The 16754-nt window shown below is 39.2% G+C and overlaps 1 protein-coding gene across 3 annotated transcripts in view; it reads left to right on the top strand.

Moving 5' to 3' along the window:
* The window catches only part of rap1gapb (RAP1 GTPase activating protein b), a 287393-nt gene extending 271402 nt beyond the window's left edge, over nucleotides 1-15991 (top strand). For all 3 annotated transcript variants that reach the window (XM_079683382.1, XM_079683381.1, XM_079683380.1), the window contains 2 exons: nucleotides 13998-14089; nucleotides 15129-15991. In XM_079683382.1, the coding sequence (XP_079539508.1) occupies nucleotides 13998-14089; nucleotides 15129-15137 (101 nt within the window). In that variant the 3' untranslated portion in view covers nucleotides 15138-15991. The remainder of the gene's footprint in view (nucleotides 1-13997; nucleotides 14090-15128) is intronic.
* The last annotated feature ends 763 nt before the right edge of the window (nucleotides 15992-16754 follow it).

Below are 16754 nucleotides of genomic sequence, written 5' to 3'. Positions count from 1 at the left end.
CATTTGTGCAGATAGCGTGAAGTAGAAAAGATCGCAGATGCTAATGTAGCATTAGCATTTCTCCCCCGGGCTTGAATTGTGTATTATAGAATGATCCAACACACTCTCACTCCATAATCGTCCAGGAGCGACATTTGGTCAGGATCCCGTGGCGTGCAGTTGTGACGCTCCTAGGCTCCCTCAGCTTCATAAAGGGACGCAAATAGCTTTCAACTGATTGCAATGTATTCCCATCTGCGGCGGGATTTGACGCTCATGGAAGCACGGCATTCGTTTGTGTCGGCTGCCCTTAAAGGCAATGTGAGCGTCCATTCCCATTGGATAACGGAGAGTTGTACACCCGGAGGTAAGTATTCCCCTTACTGTCGAATGATTTTACAGTGATATCTGCACTACTCATCGACTAAAAAACACCAGATTATCCTTGTTAATTACACAACATTGATTGGTTTAAATTGTGTGCAATGCTTTTGTATTTTTCCCCTTCGATTCGGAGAAACAAATATTTTTTCGGAGTAAAGGATGGCAGAAGACACTACACTACCCAGAATCCCCAGCTATCGTTTAGGACTACAGCATCTGCTCTGTTTGACAAACCCCGTGAATAGTTCTCAAGCTCTGTGATTCGTTGACCTCCAACTGCATTCCATGAAACAAAACATTTCGTAAAAGATAAAATCATACTTTATTCAGCAGTGCTTGCTTTACTCTTTGAAAGTCATCACATGAATGCATTGTAATAAATGGTTTGGCTGCATTAAATATATTACACATCTGTCGTAGTTCTTTATTTTTATTTATCTACAGAGATCGGGCTCAGAATAGACCGGAAACTATTCTTTTACCGTTCAGTTTGAATTTCACAATAAAGTTAGTATTAATATTTTGTTTTGATATTATTGTTTTTTATTAACTACTAGACCGCTGGGTCATGTTAAGACCATCTTTTATGTTTTGCTATGGGTTTTTTCCATCGCTTTTGTGTTACAAATATCAAAACAATAACTAAATATACCCGTCGTAAACAGTGGCGGCGCCAGAGTATTTTTGTTGGGTAATCTATGGTAGGGCTAACCCATTCAGTGGTGGGGCTCAAGTCAGTATTTTTAATGTAATTACATACACGCTATATCGCACCCCTTGACAGTGAAACGCCACGTGTGAGGCTTTTATTAGCTTTTATTAGTCTCCTTTTATCAGCTAAATTACATCGAGAGCAACAGGTGTGAGTTAAACAATACAATAGCCTATTCTCCTAATTCCACGTTGTTACAACATGCTACGCAGCGGCAGAAACAAGAAAAGTTGGCATATAGAATTGACACGGAGAGGGAGAGAGAGAGAGGGACAGAGAGAGAGAGAGAGACAGACACAGGTAAACAGAGAGAGACAGACACAGCAAACAACAGGTGGCCTGTGTCTCTATTGTCATACAAAACACTTTTTCAAATGACCCATTATTACAAAATATATTCAAGACTCACTATTCACTCTTCAGGTGGGTCGTGTGACTCTGGCACCTGTTCGACTTGTACCTCAATGCGAGGGCGTTTAAGAACAAATCTATCCATCCGAAATATACAATTAATCCTAGAAGTTCTGTTGTCGGTCTGCAATTTACTCGGCGCGAGTTTGGGGACTTTTCACTGTGAACGTGACGTATCAGTAATGCATGACGCAGCAGACCCAACGTTTCGTTGCTCTGATTGGCTGTAGGTCTATTCAAATTGCATTCGGACTCGGAGGCAGAGCCGGCCCGACCCATTAAGCGACATAAGCGGCCGCTTAGGGCCCCGCAGCCACTAAGGGGCCCCCTAGCAAAAAAAAAAAAAAAAATTTTATTTTTTATTTAAAAAATAAATAAATCTCAGTACACCGTCGCCGTGATAAGTATGTTTAATTAATTGTGTTAATATGCCTAGATTGCCTACTCTCAAAGTAATGTATTATATTATTGAGTCAATAATATAATACATTAACCGTGCTTTACCTGAACCTCATCATGACACAAGAGAGGACGGCAGGATTGTAATTTCCCGTGTTCAGTGAATGCAACAGAGGCAAGACACCAGACCAACCAGAGAGTTGAATGGAAATAAACATCTGTCTTATTGGCTGACAGGTACCTATCATGTGAGCTGTGACAATGTTTAAAATAAACTGTCAGTCGGACTCAGAGTTTTTGAAGATGGACATAAGGAAACATTTTCTTAAAAAATACGACAATTCTCAAGTGGTGGCTCACACAACAACCCCAGAGCCACCACTTGAGCCAGGTAAACAAGGTATGTAAATGTCAGTAAACTTCCAAGTTATGCGAACATGTAAGCAAAGCATAAATTACAGCTACGTTGACGTTACTTTGAATCACGGGGGTAAGCTAAACCGTTAGCAAGTAGCTATAGCTAGCCAGATATATTAAATAAACACTTTGTCATATAATCTAAATGTATATTCCTATTGACAGCTAGTTTCTATGTGAACATTATATGATGGACAGCCAGAGAGAATAAATGAAAAAGAGTTATGAAATACTATATGAAAAAACAAGAATATAGTTTAAGTGATTTGTAAGATATCCATAAAGAAAAATCTGTTCACAGTTCTGTTTCATATGGGTGTTGAGATATGTATCCATAGATCTCTTAATTTTTCTCTCAAAGTGCACCAGATTGATGCTTTTAACTTCAATATTAAAAAAAAAATCTTCCCGGGGGAGCATGCCCACTAGAGGAGGTGAGGACCCCCTTAGAGGACGTTAGGTCAACGGTTTTTATATGCTTATTTATACAATATGTGTGCTTATGCTAACATCATAAGACAAAAGTTGGTTCCGTGTTGTGTGTAGTGAGAACGCGCTAGAGTGAGGGGGCCCCCAAGCCAAAGCTTGCTTAGGGCCCCCAAAAGTCTAGGGCCGGCCCTGCTCGGAGGCATTTAGATCTGACCGCGGCCGCGCTGATATTATAGCGCAAGAGAATTTCCACACCTTTAGTGTATAAAACTCCCCCACTACTTAGACTATTCCTTGCACCCCTCTAGCATAAGCCTGAATGGTCTCAACCATATTGCGTCAGTAACGTGCACTTGTTGTTACAGCAGGATCAGTTTGTGTGTTATGGACACCACCGGTAGATTTTCGCAATCCGTGTTCTCAACATGCTTTTTCATGGTCGGGCTAAGGTAGGGCTAAGCCATTTCTTGGTATGGCTGTAGCCTACCCCAGCCACACCCTGGCGCCGCCACTGGTCGTAAATTAAACCAGCAACAGCAGTATATTTTATTTTGTTTACACTGTAAACTTGACAGCTTTTTAACCCAAACCACCTACTGGTTAAAGCACGTTATTACACGTTTAGAATAATGCAATGCAGGTAGATTGTGTTGCTTTTTAATGACTGTTTAAAATGCCTTTTTCTTAATGTCTTTTATTATTATTAACTACTTGTTACTTGTTGCTAGGGACGCTGCTATCGACATTGTGTTTCGCAACATGTTCTCTACTGGGAGTTGTAGTTTTAAAAGACGTTTTCGTATTTCCCATAATAAGAAGTTGCCAGTATACTGTGTACATCCCTGGAGGTAGCAATGAATACATTAAATGCTTTGACAATAAATATATACACAAATATCATCTGTGGAAGCTGTGGTGCTGTAAAAAGCACGACCAATCATCTGAGCCGGCTGCACACTTCTTATACTATCTACATACATCTTATATAAGAGTATAATACATATGTATAATATCAGTTAAAATAAGTGCTTCAACATAGTTAACATTGCTGGAGGTATACACAAAGTGTTTCATTCATTGCATAACTACACCGTTTGTGTATATATGTCAATAAACCTTAGAAAATCTTGAAAGGGATGTGCAAAATAGTCATTATATACAGTCTTTAATTAACTATTAGTAGAGAATAACGAGTAATGAATATACTTTATACGGACCCTATTAATATCTAATAATAAAAATAATGAAATTCAATAACATGCTTTAACCACCAGGTGTCCCTTTCTATCAGCTGTGCACCTTTATGGTGTAAATACAGCCTATCTACCAATTGGATCAAATATAAAAGTCAGCCGAATAAGTGTTGATCCTGCGAAGAGACGTATTGTGTGAAAATAAATGTAAGATGTTGTTTAATTGCTGATATATTTATGATCCACGTAACGTTTTCAGAGTTGGCGGCAGTTCCTCATGTTTGTCTAGAAGTCTTCTCATCAGGGCTCTATAAATAGAGAACTACGGCAGATATGTAATATTTAATACAGCCGAACCGTGTATTACAATGCCGTTATGTGATGACTTTCAAAGAGAAAAGCAAGCACACTCGGAATAAAGTATTATTTTATTTTATTTTAATTTTTTCGGTCTATTTGTCAATGACGATGTGATGTGAGATGTGAGACCGGAATTGCAAAGGGGAAAATAACGTATCTTTAGATAGGGATTTTGTCATAGGTGGGGACTCGAGTCACATGACTTGACTTGAGTCAGACTCGAGTCGCATATTTTTTGACTTGAGACTTGCTTGACTAATATTGATAAAAGACTTGACTTGACTTTGACTTGGTATTCATGACTTGAGACTTGACTTAAGCTTGAGACATATGACTTGAAAGGACTTGACTGTTTAAAATTAAATATTTGCGTTTTTGTAGTGGGATATTACGTTTAGTTTTTTCGAAAAACTGATTATAACGCCATGCGCGCAAACCTGGCAACCCACTAGACGGCAGGAGTGCCAGTTAAAGGCCCAGATACACGGGCCAGTCACCTGAGAAGTCGCCGACACCGACTGTTGCGTCGCCGGACTCTCCTACGTATTTGCCGACTTCGCACACTGGAACACACCGCAAATCCGAGCCGAGCACGTATTAATTGCGCATGCGTGAGTGGCAATAACTCTCCTTACCAGCAGGCGGCGGTAGTGTGTATTCATCATTTAAAAGAGGCAACAACCGGAACAACCGGAAGACAGAGAAGAAGAACAGACTGTGATATAAACAAACAACAAATAGCGTTTTTCTTTTCATTTTCACTCTCGTCCATTGAAAACATGAACGAACAGGAGCAGGACGAACGGGAGGTACTGGAGCTAGCAGCCCTTGGACTCACGCTTGTGTTAAATCATTTGTTTACCTCCCTCACTTCCGTTAACATAACAACAGCATAAAGATCAGTGACAGGACCACCACAACAGCCAACTTAATTCGTCACTACAAAAAAAAACACAGAGAAAGGTAGGCTACGTGACTGTGTTGTGTTAGCTAGAAAGCTAACGTTAAGTTTAAGCTACGTTAGACTTGGTTTCAAATCGATTAAGCAAAGAGAAGACAAAACGGGGTAAATGAACACTAGAACCGGGATTCATTTTGACTAACCCTCAGTGGCGGCTGGTGGAAAATATTTTTGGTGGGGCTATGGAAACGGTGACAAAACCATACTAGGGCATTTAAAATCAGGAGACTAAATACGAAGAGTGTGTGTGTGTGTGTGTGTGTGTGTGTGTGTGTGTGTGTGTGTGTGTGTGTGTGTGTGTGTGTGTGTGTGTGTGTGTGTGTGTGTGTGTGTGTGTGTGTGTGTGTGTGTGTGTGTGTGTGTGTGTGTGTGTGTGTGTGTGTCATACTTGCCAAACCTCCCGATTTTCGCGGGAGACTCCCGCATTTCTCCCGATTTCTGACTAAATCAGATTTACTCACGACTGTTTCCACTCGGACTTTAATACAGCTACACCATTGTTTGGTTTCCATGGTAGCGCGTCTCTTTAGCAGCAGTCAGCTTGTTGGCTGCTGCTGCTCTGGCTGAGGGCTCCTTTCTACCGCCCGGAGGAGAGAGGCTAATGATACACGCTGCGGCCAGGCAGGAAACATGTGACTTATCAGTAACTTTAGACATCGTAAAACAATTTTAAACAACATTTATTGTAGATTATACATTTTACTGATACCAACTATATAATATTGACCTTGTTCTTTAAAATTAAAAATTAAAAATATATATTTTTTGGAAATATATATTTTTTTTATTTTTATTTTTTTATAATGACAATGTGGGAAGAGGGGGGGGGCGGCGCCCCTAGCGCCCCTATGAGCCGGCCGCCACTGCTAACCCTGATACTGACGAGAGAGAGAGAGAGAGAGAGAGAGAGAGAGAGAGAGAGAGAGAGAGAGAGAGAGAGAGAGAGAGAGAGAGAGAGAGAGAGAGAGAGAGAGAGAGAGAGAGAGAGAGAGAGAGAGAGAGAGAGAGAGAGAGAGAGAGAGAGAGAGAGAGAGAGAGAGAGAGAGAGAGAGAGAGAGAGAGAGAGAGAGAGAGAGAGAGAGAGGAGAGAGAAGAGAGAGAGAGAGAGAGCTCGTTTATTTCCCCTGTGTTATTATCAGAAGTTACTGGAAACTTTTGAATAATGTAGTTCATCTACTTTAATAGTTTGTTTAAGTGTTTTAATTATGTTGTTTTTGTTTGTAGAAGTGCAATAATAGTAAAATGAATCTGAACTTTTTGATCTGATATGATGATAAACTGAAGCCATTTCTAAATTAACCCAATTAACTGAGTTTTAAATCGTCCTGCTTAATTTATAATGAAATTATGAAGAGGAACAAATTAAATGACGCTGTTGGCGGTTCTAGTGTTAACAGACATTTTAATTAAATATGTGTAATGGCAAATGCCATATATGATTTTCTTACCTGTAATTCTGCCTTTTTGAACTGACTTTTTGAGTCCTAGCTATATTTTCTATAGTTCTGGGGTTAATATGAATCTAATATGATTGTCATCGGTCTAAATTAGATTTCAAATAATTAACTGTGTATGTAATGAAGATCATAGTGTGGGTTGAATCCATTTTCATAACCACTGTCTTTTAACTGATTTAAATGCGGAAACTGGGCTTATTCATCAGAATTTCGTATGACTTGACTTGACTTGCTTGACCTGAGCAATAACTTGACTTGACTTGCTTGACTCTCACCACAGTGACTTGGGACTTGCTTGATACTTGTAGGTCAAGACTTGAGACTTGCTCATGACTTGCACATGTAGGACTTACTCCCACCTCTGGATTTTGTTAAACTAATACGTTTGCGCTTTGGACCAACACATTGACGGGGAAGGGGGTAGCAATAAAGATAACACCATTAAACAGTTACACAACATAACAGAAATAATATTGATAGCAGCGTCCCTAGCAACCACCTTGGTAACAATGAAAACGTTCTATGGATGCAATTTCCTGAAGTAATCTTCGTAATAACTAGCAAACTAAAGATCATGTACATCTACTGCACACATAATCTAAAATAACAACTCATATTTCTCGCATCAAATGACATCAAAACGCATTTTAATGGCCAAACTAACTTTTAAAATAGGCCTTTTCCACCGAGAATAAAACGAAGTTCGGCCATGTTTTGTTTTTTCTGCAGGGAGAAATTTGAAGATCACGTGACAAAAAAAACGTGGTTTGTCAAACAGAGCACAAGGTGTAGTCCTAAACGATAGCTGGGGATTCTGGGTAGTGTAGTGTCTTCTGCCATCCTTTACTCCGAAAAAATATTTGTTTCTCCGAATGGAAGGGGAAAAATACAAAAGCATTGCACACAATTTAAACCAATCAATGTTGTGTAATTAACAAGGATAATCTGGTGTTTTTAGTCGATGAGTAGTGCAGATATCACTGTAAAATCATTCGACAGTAAGGGGAATACTTACTTCCGGGTGTATAATTCTCCGTTATCCAATGGGAATGGAAAATTGCCTTTAAGGGCAGCCGACACAAACGAATGCCGTGCTTCCATGAGCGTCAAATCCCGCGCAGATGGGAATAAATTGCAATCAGTTGAAAGCTATTTGCGTGCCTTTATAAAGCTGAAGGAGCCTAGGAGCGTCACAACAAACTGCACGCCTCGGGACCCTGACCAAACGTTGCTCCTGGAAGTTTATGGAAGGAGAGTGTGTTGAATGATCACACCGGTGTGACAGTACTCTTCAAAGGGTTCACGAAATATGACTACTACTCTTACTGTTTAACATTGTGGGTTACTTAATGTTACTTCATTTTAAGGCTAATAAAAATGACAAGGCTGTAATGCTAACTAACTTGCTAGCTACTAGCTAGGTAGTTAACTTGATCCAGCCACTCCTGGTCCTTTCATCAGACGGGAAGCGAAAGAACGAGCAAGACCCATTACTGGTATGATAACAACCTGGTACGAAGCACACAGGCATCTTGTTAAAGTTATCTTATCTTAGCCAGCGCCATATAGATAGATTCTATCTATATGGCGCTGATCTTAGCTATCTCTTAGTGGAGGAAAACAGTTATGACATCACTTACGCGACTCTGGGATTTGTAGTCTTTCTAGTGGCGTATTTTTCATAGTCTTACGACAAACTGTGACTTTTTTGACATGGAATTTTTTTTTTAAGATTGACAAACATCATATGTGTAATTCATGGCACAATTCAAACGGGATCGAAAGATAATACGTTTTCTCTCTTCATTGACTTCAATGCATAATTTTTCCGAAATAAGGTCCCATGGACCGGAAGTAGATGGGCGTGACTTTGCCACTCTATATGGTCATTATAGTTATAAAAAAATAAGATAATAAAGTAAACAGGTATAAAATACTATATGAGAGTAACAAAAAATGTGTTATTAATAAGGACGAATACAGTTTGAAAGGGGAGTGATTTGTAAAATATCCATAAAGAAAAATAAATCTGCTTCCAGTTCTGTTTCATATGGGTGTTGAGAGATGTATCCATAGATCTCTTCCTGTTGCTCTCAAAGTGCACCAGATTGATGCTTTTAACTTGAACATGCTCCCCAGGGAAGATTTTTTTTTTAATGTAAAATGTTTAAATGTTGTCCTAGAGGAGGTTAGGTCCCCCCCCCCCCAACTTAAATCATGTTCCCATGGATAGGAAACTAAATACATTTGCATACATCTTGTGTCCATATCTTTCTGTTTTGGCGGTCATGCCACACCGTGCACGTGCATGAATACGCGAGTCATGGTGAGATATCTGGATTAAGAGGTTGCTTTTTCTTTGCACAGCATGAAATGAATGGCTGTGATTTTAGTTTTTTTAAGCAGAGTTCAATAATTTGTACGGCCCTCTGAGGATATTGTAAACATTGAAATGGCCCTTGAGAGGGAAAAGGTTCCCCACCCCTGCTTTAATGAGAGTTCACGTTTATGCTATTGAAGAGTGGAATTGACTACACATCTTCAGAAACATAATTTGCTATTTGTGTCATTTACCACAAGGAGTAATAAAAAGATAAAACACCGGCATGTAATTTACGTTAGAATAAATAGAATGGTTTTGAATATTAGAGATGAGAGTAAAATCTACGTCACTTTTTTTGTATGAATTTATGTTTCATCCAATCACAGAGCTTGTTGACTTATTACGAGGTTTGTCAAAGTGGGCAGGCGTCATCACAACAATAGCTGGGGATTGTGGGTAGTGTGTTCTCTTTGGCGCTCCACATTTCAGAGAAAACAAGTTGTTTCTCAGAATTGAAGGGGAAAAACAAAAAAGCATTGTACACAATTTAAACCTATCAATGTATTTTAATTAACAAAGGTAATCTGGTGTTTTTGAGTTGATGAGTAGTGGAGATATCACTGTCAAATCAATCGACAGTAAGGAGAATACTTACTTCCGGGTGTACAATTCTCCGTTATCCAATGGGAATGGACGCTCACATTGCCTTTTAAGAGCTGCCGACATAAATGGATGCGGTGCTTCCCTGAGCGTCAAATACTGCCGCCGATGGGAATACATTGCAATCAGTTGAAAGGTCTTTGCGTCCGTTTATGAAGCTGAAGGAGCCTCGGCGCGTCCCATGTGCACGCGACGGGACCCTGACCAAGCGTCGCTATTGGACCCTTAGGGTTGTTGACTCAGGTCCTTTGATATATTAACCCCTCTGTATTCCACCCCTGTATGAGAGTGAAGGTTCACAAATATATATGATATATATATATATATATATATATATATATATATATATATATATATATATTTAAGCAATAGCTCACGAGTCATGACAGGCCGTGGTATATGCTCATTATATCACAGCTAAGGGGCGTGGTTCGGCCCGATAAGAAGCGGAGGGTCGACAACCCCCTTAGCTGTGATATAATGAGCATATATCATGGCCTGAAGTGAGCCATTGCTTTTATAAAATGGTTACCAAGTGTGGCAATATGAAAGACAAATGCACACTCTAATTTAAATAGTTTTTATTAGTAAATAATGATGTTCAAAATAAAATAGTCCCTCCGGTGCTTTTTTTCCCTGGAGATAGGCACTCCTCAATCCACTCCTCCATAGTAAGACCCCCCCGGAGGTCGAAGTTAATCTTAAATGTTTCCATCTTATGCTTTGTAAGTTTGTTTCGTAACGGAAGAAATGTAAATATATTTATAAAACTGACAAGTCAAATTAAGCAATCTGATTGGTCAATAGTGTTTTTGCGGACCTCTTTGATTACAGATTTGAAAACATCGTTGCTTGCTTTAAAAGTAGCACAATTCATTATGTCAAACCTTGGAAAGTATCTAGATATCCCTGCCCTAATGCCAAAGGAACTGCACACTGAATATGTTTTGCCGTTTGATGTCTATTTCTGGACCGCTGCCTAAAAAGGAGGTTTTCTGCAGTTTGCAGGCAGTTTGCTTTTCAGCCCAACGGTATACTGTTTTTCTCAAACGCGGAGGGATACTGACTTGTTGTGAAAAGTAACTTACAATTCTCCCTGTGGTATACGCTCAGTATATCACGGTTAAGAACCAATCAGATTGCTTGATTTGACTTGTCCGTTTTATAAATATATATATATACTCTTTTACTAGAGTATTCCGACACTCTGGTACCTTTTACTTTTTTTACTTGACTACAAGATCTGAGTACAAAATGTAAATCATTTTTAATACTGAATAAATCAAGGGGTTTACAAGGTGATATGGGGAGAGGACAGAGGGAAACAAACAGGGGCGCCGCCAGGGATTTTGGGCCCCATGAAAAGATATCACATTGGGCCCCACCACCAGACCCATGCCACGCCAACCAAGCACAATTGTTGTAACCACACCTCCAGAACCCAACCCACTCATTTGTGCTTTAAATAACTCTACCTGTACAGGCTTGCCTCTATCTTGTAGTCCAATACTAACCGCACAATACTTACTGACACTGAGCTGTGAACATATAACACTGGGCAGACGTGCAACATTCTACAGTAGAATTCACTATTTGATATAAGACTAACATTCCTGAAAATAGATCTCAATAGTCATCTTTTGGTGTACATGCCTTTTTAATAACATTTTTGAATAGAACATTCATAAATCTAAATAAATATAACTTAAATATACATGACCTCTTAAATTAAAATAAAGTGAACATTAACACAAATATTATCATTTATAAAATGCTATAACAAAAAAAAAAACATAAGCAGCAGATTTTTTTATTAAATAAAATTAGGGCCGGGACTTTAACGCGTTAATTAAGATTCATTAATTACACAAAAATTAACGCATTTTAATCGTACTTATTTTTGCACTGCGGAACGTTTCTCACTGGATGAGTTTCAGGGGTACCGATTATACTGGAGCACCAACTAACGTTCATGACTTCAGACAACAACAAACCACAGTGAACAATAGTCAAACATGAACGAAGAAGCTGATGAGACCGCTTTGGTTGGCCCCGTGGATTGGACATTTTGTTTTAAAAAACGGACGGATGGAAGCGTCAATAAGAGCACGGTTGTTTGCGAATTATGCAAAAAGGAATTTGCATATCACCGCAGCACATCAAGCCTCAAGTATCACCTCAATGCAAAACATATAGCAGCTAGCGTGGAAGCTAGCGTGGACGTTAGCCCGACTCGGAGTACAAGGACCCACACCCAATTCGCGTTGATCAAACAGTGGCCTATATGCAACAGAGAGATTTTATTTTTCATCAGGATATTGGAAGAATAGGAGGGATTGAGGTCAATCACTGGCACTTTTTTATTTTATTTTAAATGGTACACTTTATGTTGAACTATTTATTACGTTTTTGGTGCAACTGGCACTTTATGTTGAACTGTTTATTGTTTTGGCCAAGGTTATTGAAAGAGTTGGACTGAAATTGATTAGATTTGTTAAATCAACTGTTGGTAAATCAACAAAGTCTGTTATGGCCTCTGAAGCAACAAAGAGATGTTTTCTAATAGTCAGGGTTTCCAATGTTCTGAATGTACTTGAAAGTATTGTGTTTTACTTAAAAAACAAAGTGTTATAGTTTACAGAAGGTCTACCTACCTATAGGCTACCTGAATCTCTGAAATGTACTATATTCCTAAATATGCTATTGCTACACTTTATGGCAAAAATTGCACTTTTCTGTTGGTCTTGGTTAAGTACCACCTTGAAAAAAATAAAAAATGTTTTGTTGCTTAAGCTTATTTATTCAGTCATTATTCAATGGTATACTAAAATCCATGTGAAAAAAATTGCTTCTCACTGTTCTCAGGTCAAATATTTGTGATTAAAAATGTGATTAATTTCGATTAATTAATTACAAAGCCTCTAATTAATTAGAATAATTTTTTTAATCGAGTCCCAGCCCTAAATAAAATACATACCAACTACAAAATAAGCGGGTATTAAAGTGTAAACGGACAACAAAACGGAAATGGAAGTGAAAAGGCCTGATGGTGGTGCTAAATTAGAGCCTAATACCTGTTCTCAGTCTTTTTTTCATCATGCGTCTTCTGTTTGATCCAATATCGCTACCATAGCCTTGCCCTTCAACAGTTATTGCGAGCCCTTGCCCAGCCGTAAACTCACCAAGAGTCCAGCGCCTAGCCCTCTTACAGGCTAAGTCACTGATCAAGTCCTTGAAGTCCAGCCTTCTAGCCAACTGGCTTTCAATGGACAGCATGGCAAGACTGCAAAGCATTATGGGGGGACAGCGCTGCAAAGCCTGAATATGGATCTGTTGGTCCTGGCACCAGGGGGAGGGACAACTGATTTAGTATGAATAGCTGCTAAAAATGTACCTGCATTTATTAAATGTCAGCTAAAAGAGGAGTGAAATGAAAAACCTCTTCATTTTCTGTGAAGATATTAACAGTACTTAATGTCAGCAAAACATTACAATTATTATTTACAATGGACTAAGCTTAGCTAACAGACTAATTTCCACCATGGACCACCCACCTTTTCTTTTGAAAAACTGGGTTACATATTGTCGCCCTTTAGTCCCTCTCACTTGTCTTTCTCTCCTTTCTTTTCTTTCTTGAAAGCCTGACTTTGTGAGTGGTTGAGACATGGCACACACGTAAGTACTAACATCCCTGCTCCTCACATGCTCTCAATCTTCGCCAGAAAGAGCGGTGCCGCACAGTATTTGGAGGCAGGACCAAACCATTACATGTAAATAGAGAGGGGTGTACAGAGGCTTTGGATAATTAACTTTTGGCAGAAAAAAAGTGAAATGAATCGTAAGTGTAGTGAGTACATTATCAATTTAACTTTATATTGATGTTAATTGTTGATGATTGATGAAAGGTTGCTTAAAAAATTGTTCTTAATGTTCTAAAAATGTTTGGGGCCCCTGTCAGTCACGGGCCCTTAGAATCGTCCTAACCTTTCACCCCCTTACGGCGCCCCTGGAAACAAACATAGTTTTGACACACCCTTGAGCACTGATCCTCAGCTTAGCTTCATTAGTGGAGCTCACTGCGAACACCAGAAGGACCAGTCTGTGTTACAAACTCTTCTGAAATGAATATATTCTAAAATGACTGATTTGTGATTTCCACACAGTTGCTGTTCTTTTGAAATGACTGACGATTCACTCTAGAACGTTATTCTCTTGCATGCTTAGATATCCTTTTTGTGATAGAACAGCTGGCAGCATTATGTGCTTGAGTTTATTATCTATGACAGCGACGCTTGTGTTGCCTCTTTCCCAGCAGCGTCTCGTCTGCAGCAGCAACCGGATGGAGTGAAGAGCTCGGAGCCCAAAGGGACAGACAGCCTGCCCAAGACAAAGCGCTCCTCATCGGTGAGACAACCTGCTTGTCATTCTTCATTAGGGGACACTCAGATGGCCTTCCATGTTTTTCAAAGTCACTGAAAGAATGTTCCTTTGTGTAAAAGGGCCCTATAGGCATGGGCGTAATTTCCACTGGTGACAGGGGGGACATGTCCCCCCCACTTTTCAAAATCCCGTTTGTGTCCCCCCCACTTTTCAAATGTGTTTATTGTTATGTTTTTACTCGAGAGAGAGAGAGAGAGAGAGAGAGAGAGAGAGAGAGAGAGAGAGAGAGAGAGAGAGAGAGAGAGAGAGAGAGAGAGAGACCCCCCGGCAAACATTTTTATAGAATCTTGTAGAAATCTATAGCATGTTATAGAACATAGTCGTATTTGTAAGCCATGCTAAAGAATACTATAGAAGTCTCTAGATCATTCTGTAGAATACTATAAATGTGTACTTTTCTATAAACTTCTATAATTAAAACTATAAAAATCTAAAGAATTCTATAGGACAGAACCGACTCATGACATATTTGTAGAAATCTATAGCATTCAAAGAAAACATAGCATGACATTTTCTCTCTGATGCAACCTATACTAAATTCTATAGAATGATATAGAACTCGTCTTTAAATTGGAATAGAGAAAATCAGAGTAATCTACATCATTTTGTGGAACTGAGCTGCTTTGCAAAAGCTGTACGGGTAGATCCCTTTGAAATCTTTACAACTGTATACTGGATTATGTGCCCAATTAAATTATGTAACCTATCTAAACAAGTTTGTATGATACAGTATTCTATAGAATTCTATTGAGAAAAACAGTGATCCACAACATTTTATGAAACACATTTAATAATCTGAGTCTGGACCAAAGTTGTGAACTGACTGACAGTTCGACATTGCCATCTATAAATGAATGTGAACGGCATAGAAAACCAGAATAGTAAGAATAATCACTGAAGAAAATGAAAATAAACTGCAGTGTTTCTAATGTTTTGTGTTGTTGTAAGATTTCTGTTATTACATTTGTCTGTATTGGCTTTTCTTTTTTATGTTTTTATGCAGAACTGTTAGCCGCTCTGATCACTGCATCAACGTCCATCTTCAAGTGAGAGATCATTTTACTACTTAACAGTTTTTTTTAGCCCTACATTCACCTGATCCTCCTTTTTGTGTGCGTAACCTTTTCCTCCTTTTTCTCAGCATTGCCATTAGAGGCATCTTTAGCCAAAAACGAGCCAAGGGAACCATGTGAACCACTGACGCAGAAGAGGAGCCGAGTCAGAAGGCAGATCAAGAGACTGACAGATCTTTCTTTGTATGTTTGGCATGGATCCTCTGACTGGACATGAACCCACCTATCGTCCCTCATTCCAGCTCAATGGGGAACCCTGTAAGCTCAAAGCATGGGAAAGGACACCTCCACAGCCATGCAGCATCATTACTGACTGTCATCCATCAGCTGGCTTAGCAGAATAAGCCTGTCTGCTGTATCATTCGTCAAGCCAGTAAGCTCTGAAAACAGACTCTTGCTGTCGTGTGTCGTCTTGAAAGGATCAGGGTAATAATGGGGAATTAAATCATAACCGATTTGCCCTAGAAAGAAACATGTTTTTTTAAACGTCAACCTCACATCCCAGTGTGATATTGTACATGGGTTTAACTTTGATGTACCAGTGTGTGTGTGAGGCTGTCTGTCAAGGCCACATTTTGTGTTTTATTGATCTTTTCTTCTTCTGAGTATTCTGCTGTGGATATTTATCGTGTTTTACGACAGCTTCGGTCAACCTGTCATGTTTTTAACGGAGTACTTCTACAATACTGTTGTTGGTAGCTGTAATAGGATCAGTCGCCTCTCTCCTAGGTGGGCGATGGGTAATATATGGCACGGTAAATTGTGTCTGCAATTTTTTATTCAAAATTGTACTGTAATACAGTAATTCTGTAGAAAGAAATACGATAGAGATGCTACTTAGTAAAAAAAACAAGAGTAAAAAGCATAATTACATCAGTGCTCCAACCAGCAACATGCATCCTCAATCCATACGTCAAGGTACTGCTGTTTAGACCTTTGTCCCACACCACTTGTTGACTCGATGTCTGTGTACAAGTGTGTGTACAACGGTACTGTGCATGGTGTAAATCTGCTTGCCAAAAACCTCTGTACACTGTTGCCATGCTTGACATAGGGGTGTTGTCCCTGTGATTTGTGTTTTATCAGAAACCAGCCAACATCTCCAGATGCAGTGCACATCGCTGATAGTGAGTTCACAAATATTCCTACTTTATTTGTAAAGTGTAATATATATATAATATACAAGCACTACATTTGCAGAGTTATTTCGTATGGCAATCTCTTGGAAAAATATATGAATTTCATATTCCTTGAATTTCAACTCCTCCTGAAGATGCCTTTAAAATGATTGTGTCCTGCGAGCTGCTTTGAAGGAGGGTCATATTTGAAGGCACTGTGTTGCCTCCAGCTGGCTTGAATGTAAAAACTTGGTCAGACATTTATTTATTTGTACATATCTGCCCCGATGAATGGTGAACTGTGTTATCTCCTGACTGCAGAAAACTTAAAGGTCCCATGTCATGCTTTTCCGGTTATTACCCGTCCCCTTGTGTATTATGTAGCTTTTTTTGCATGTAAACGGTCTGCAGAGTCAAAAACCCTCAAAGTACGCCCTG

The sequence above is a fragment of the Notothenia rossii genome (assembly GCF_949606895.1).
Source record: "Notothenia rossii genome assembly, chromosome: 5".
NCBI lineage: Eukaryota > Metazoa > Chordata > Actinopteri > Perciformes > Nototheniidae > Notothenia > Notothenia rossii.
This window is presented reverse-complemented; position numbering and strand designations above follow the sequence as displayed.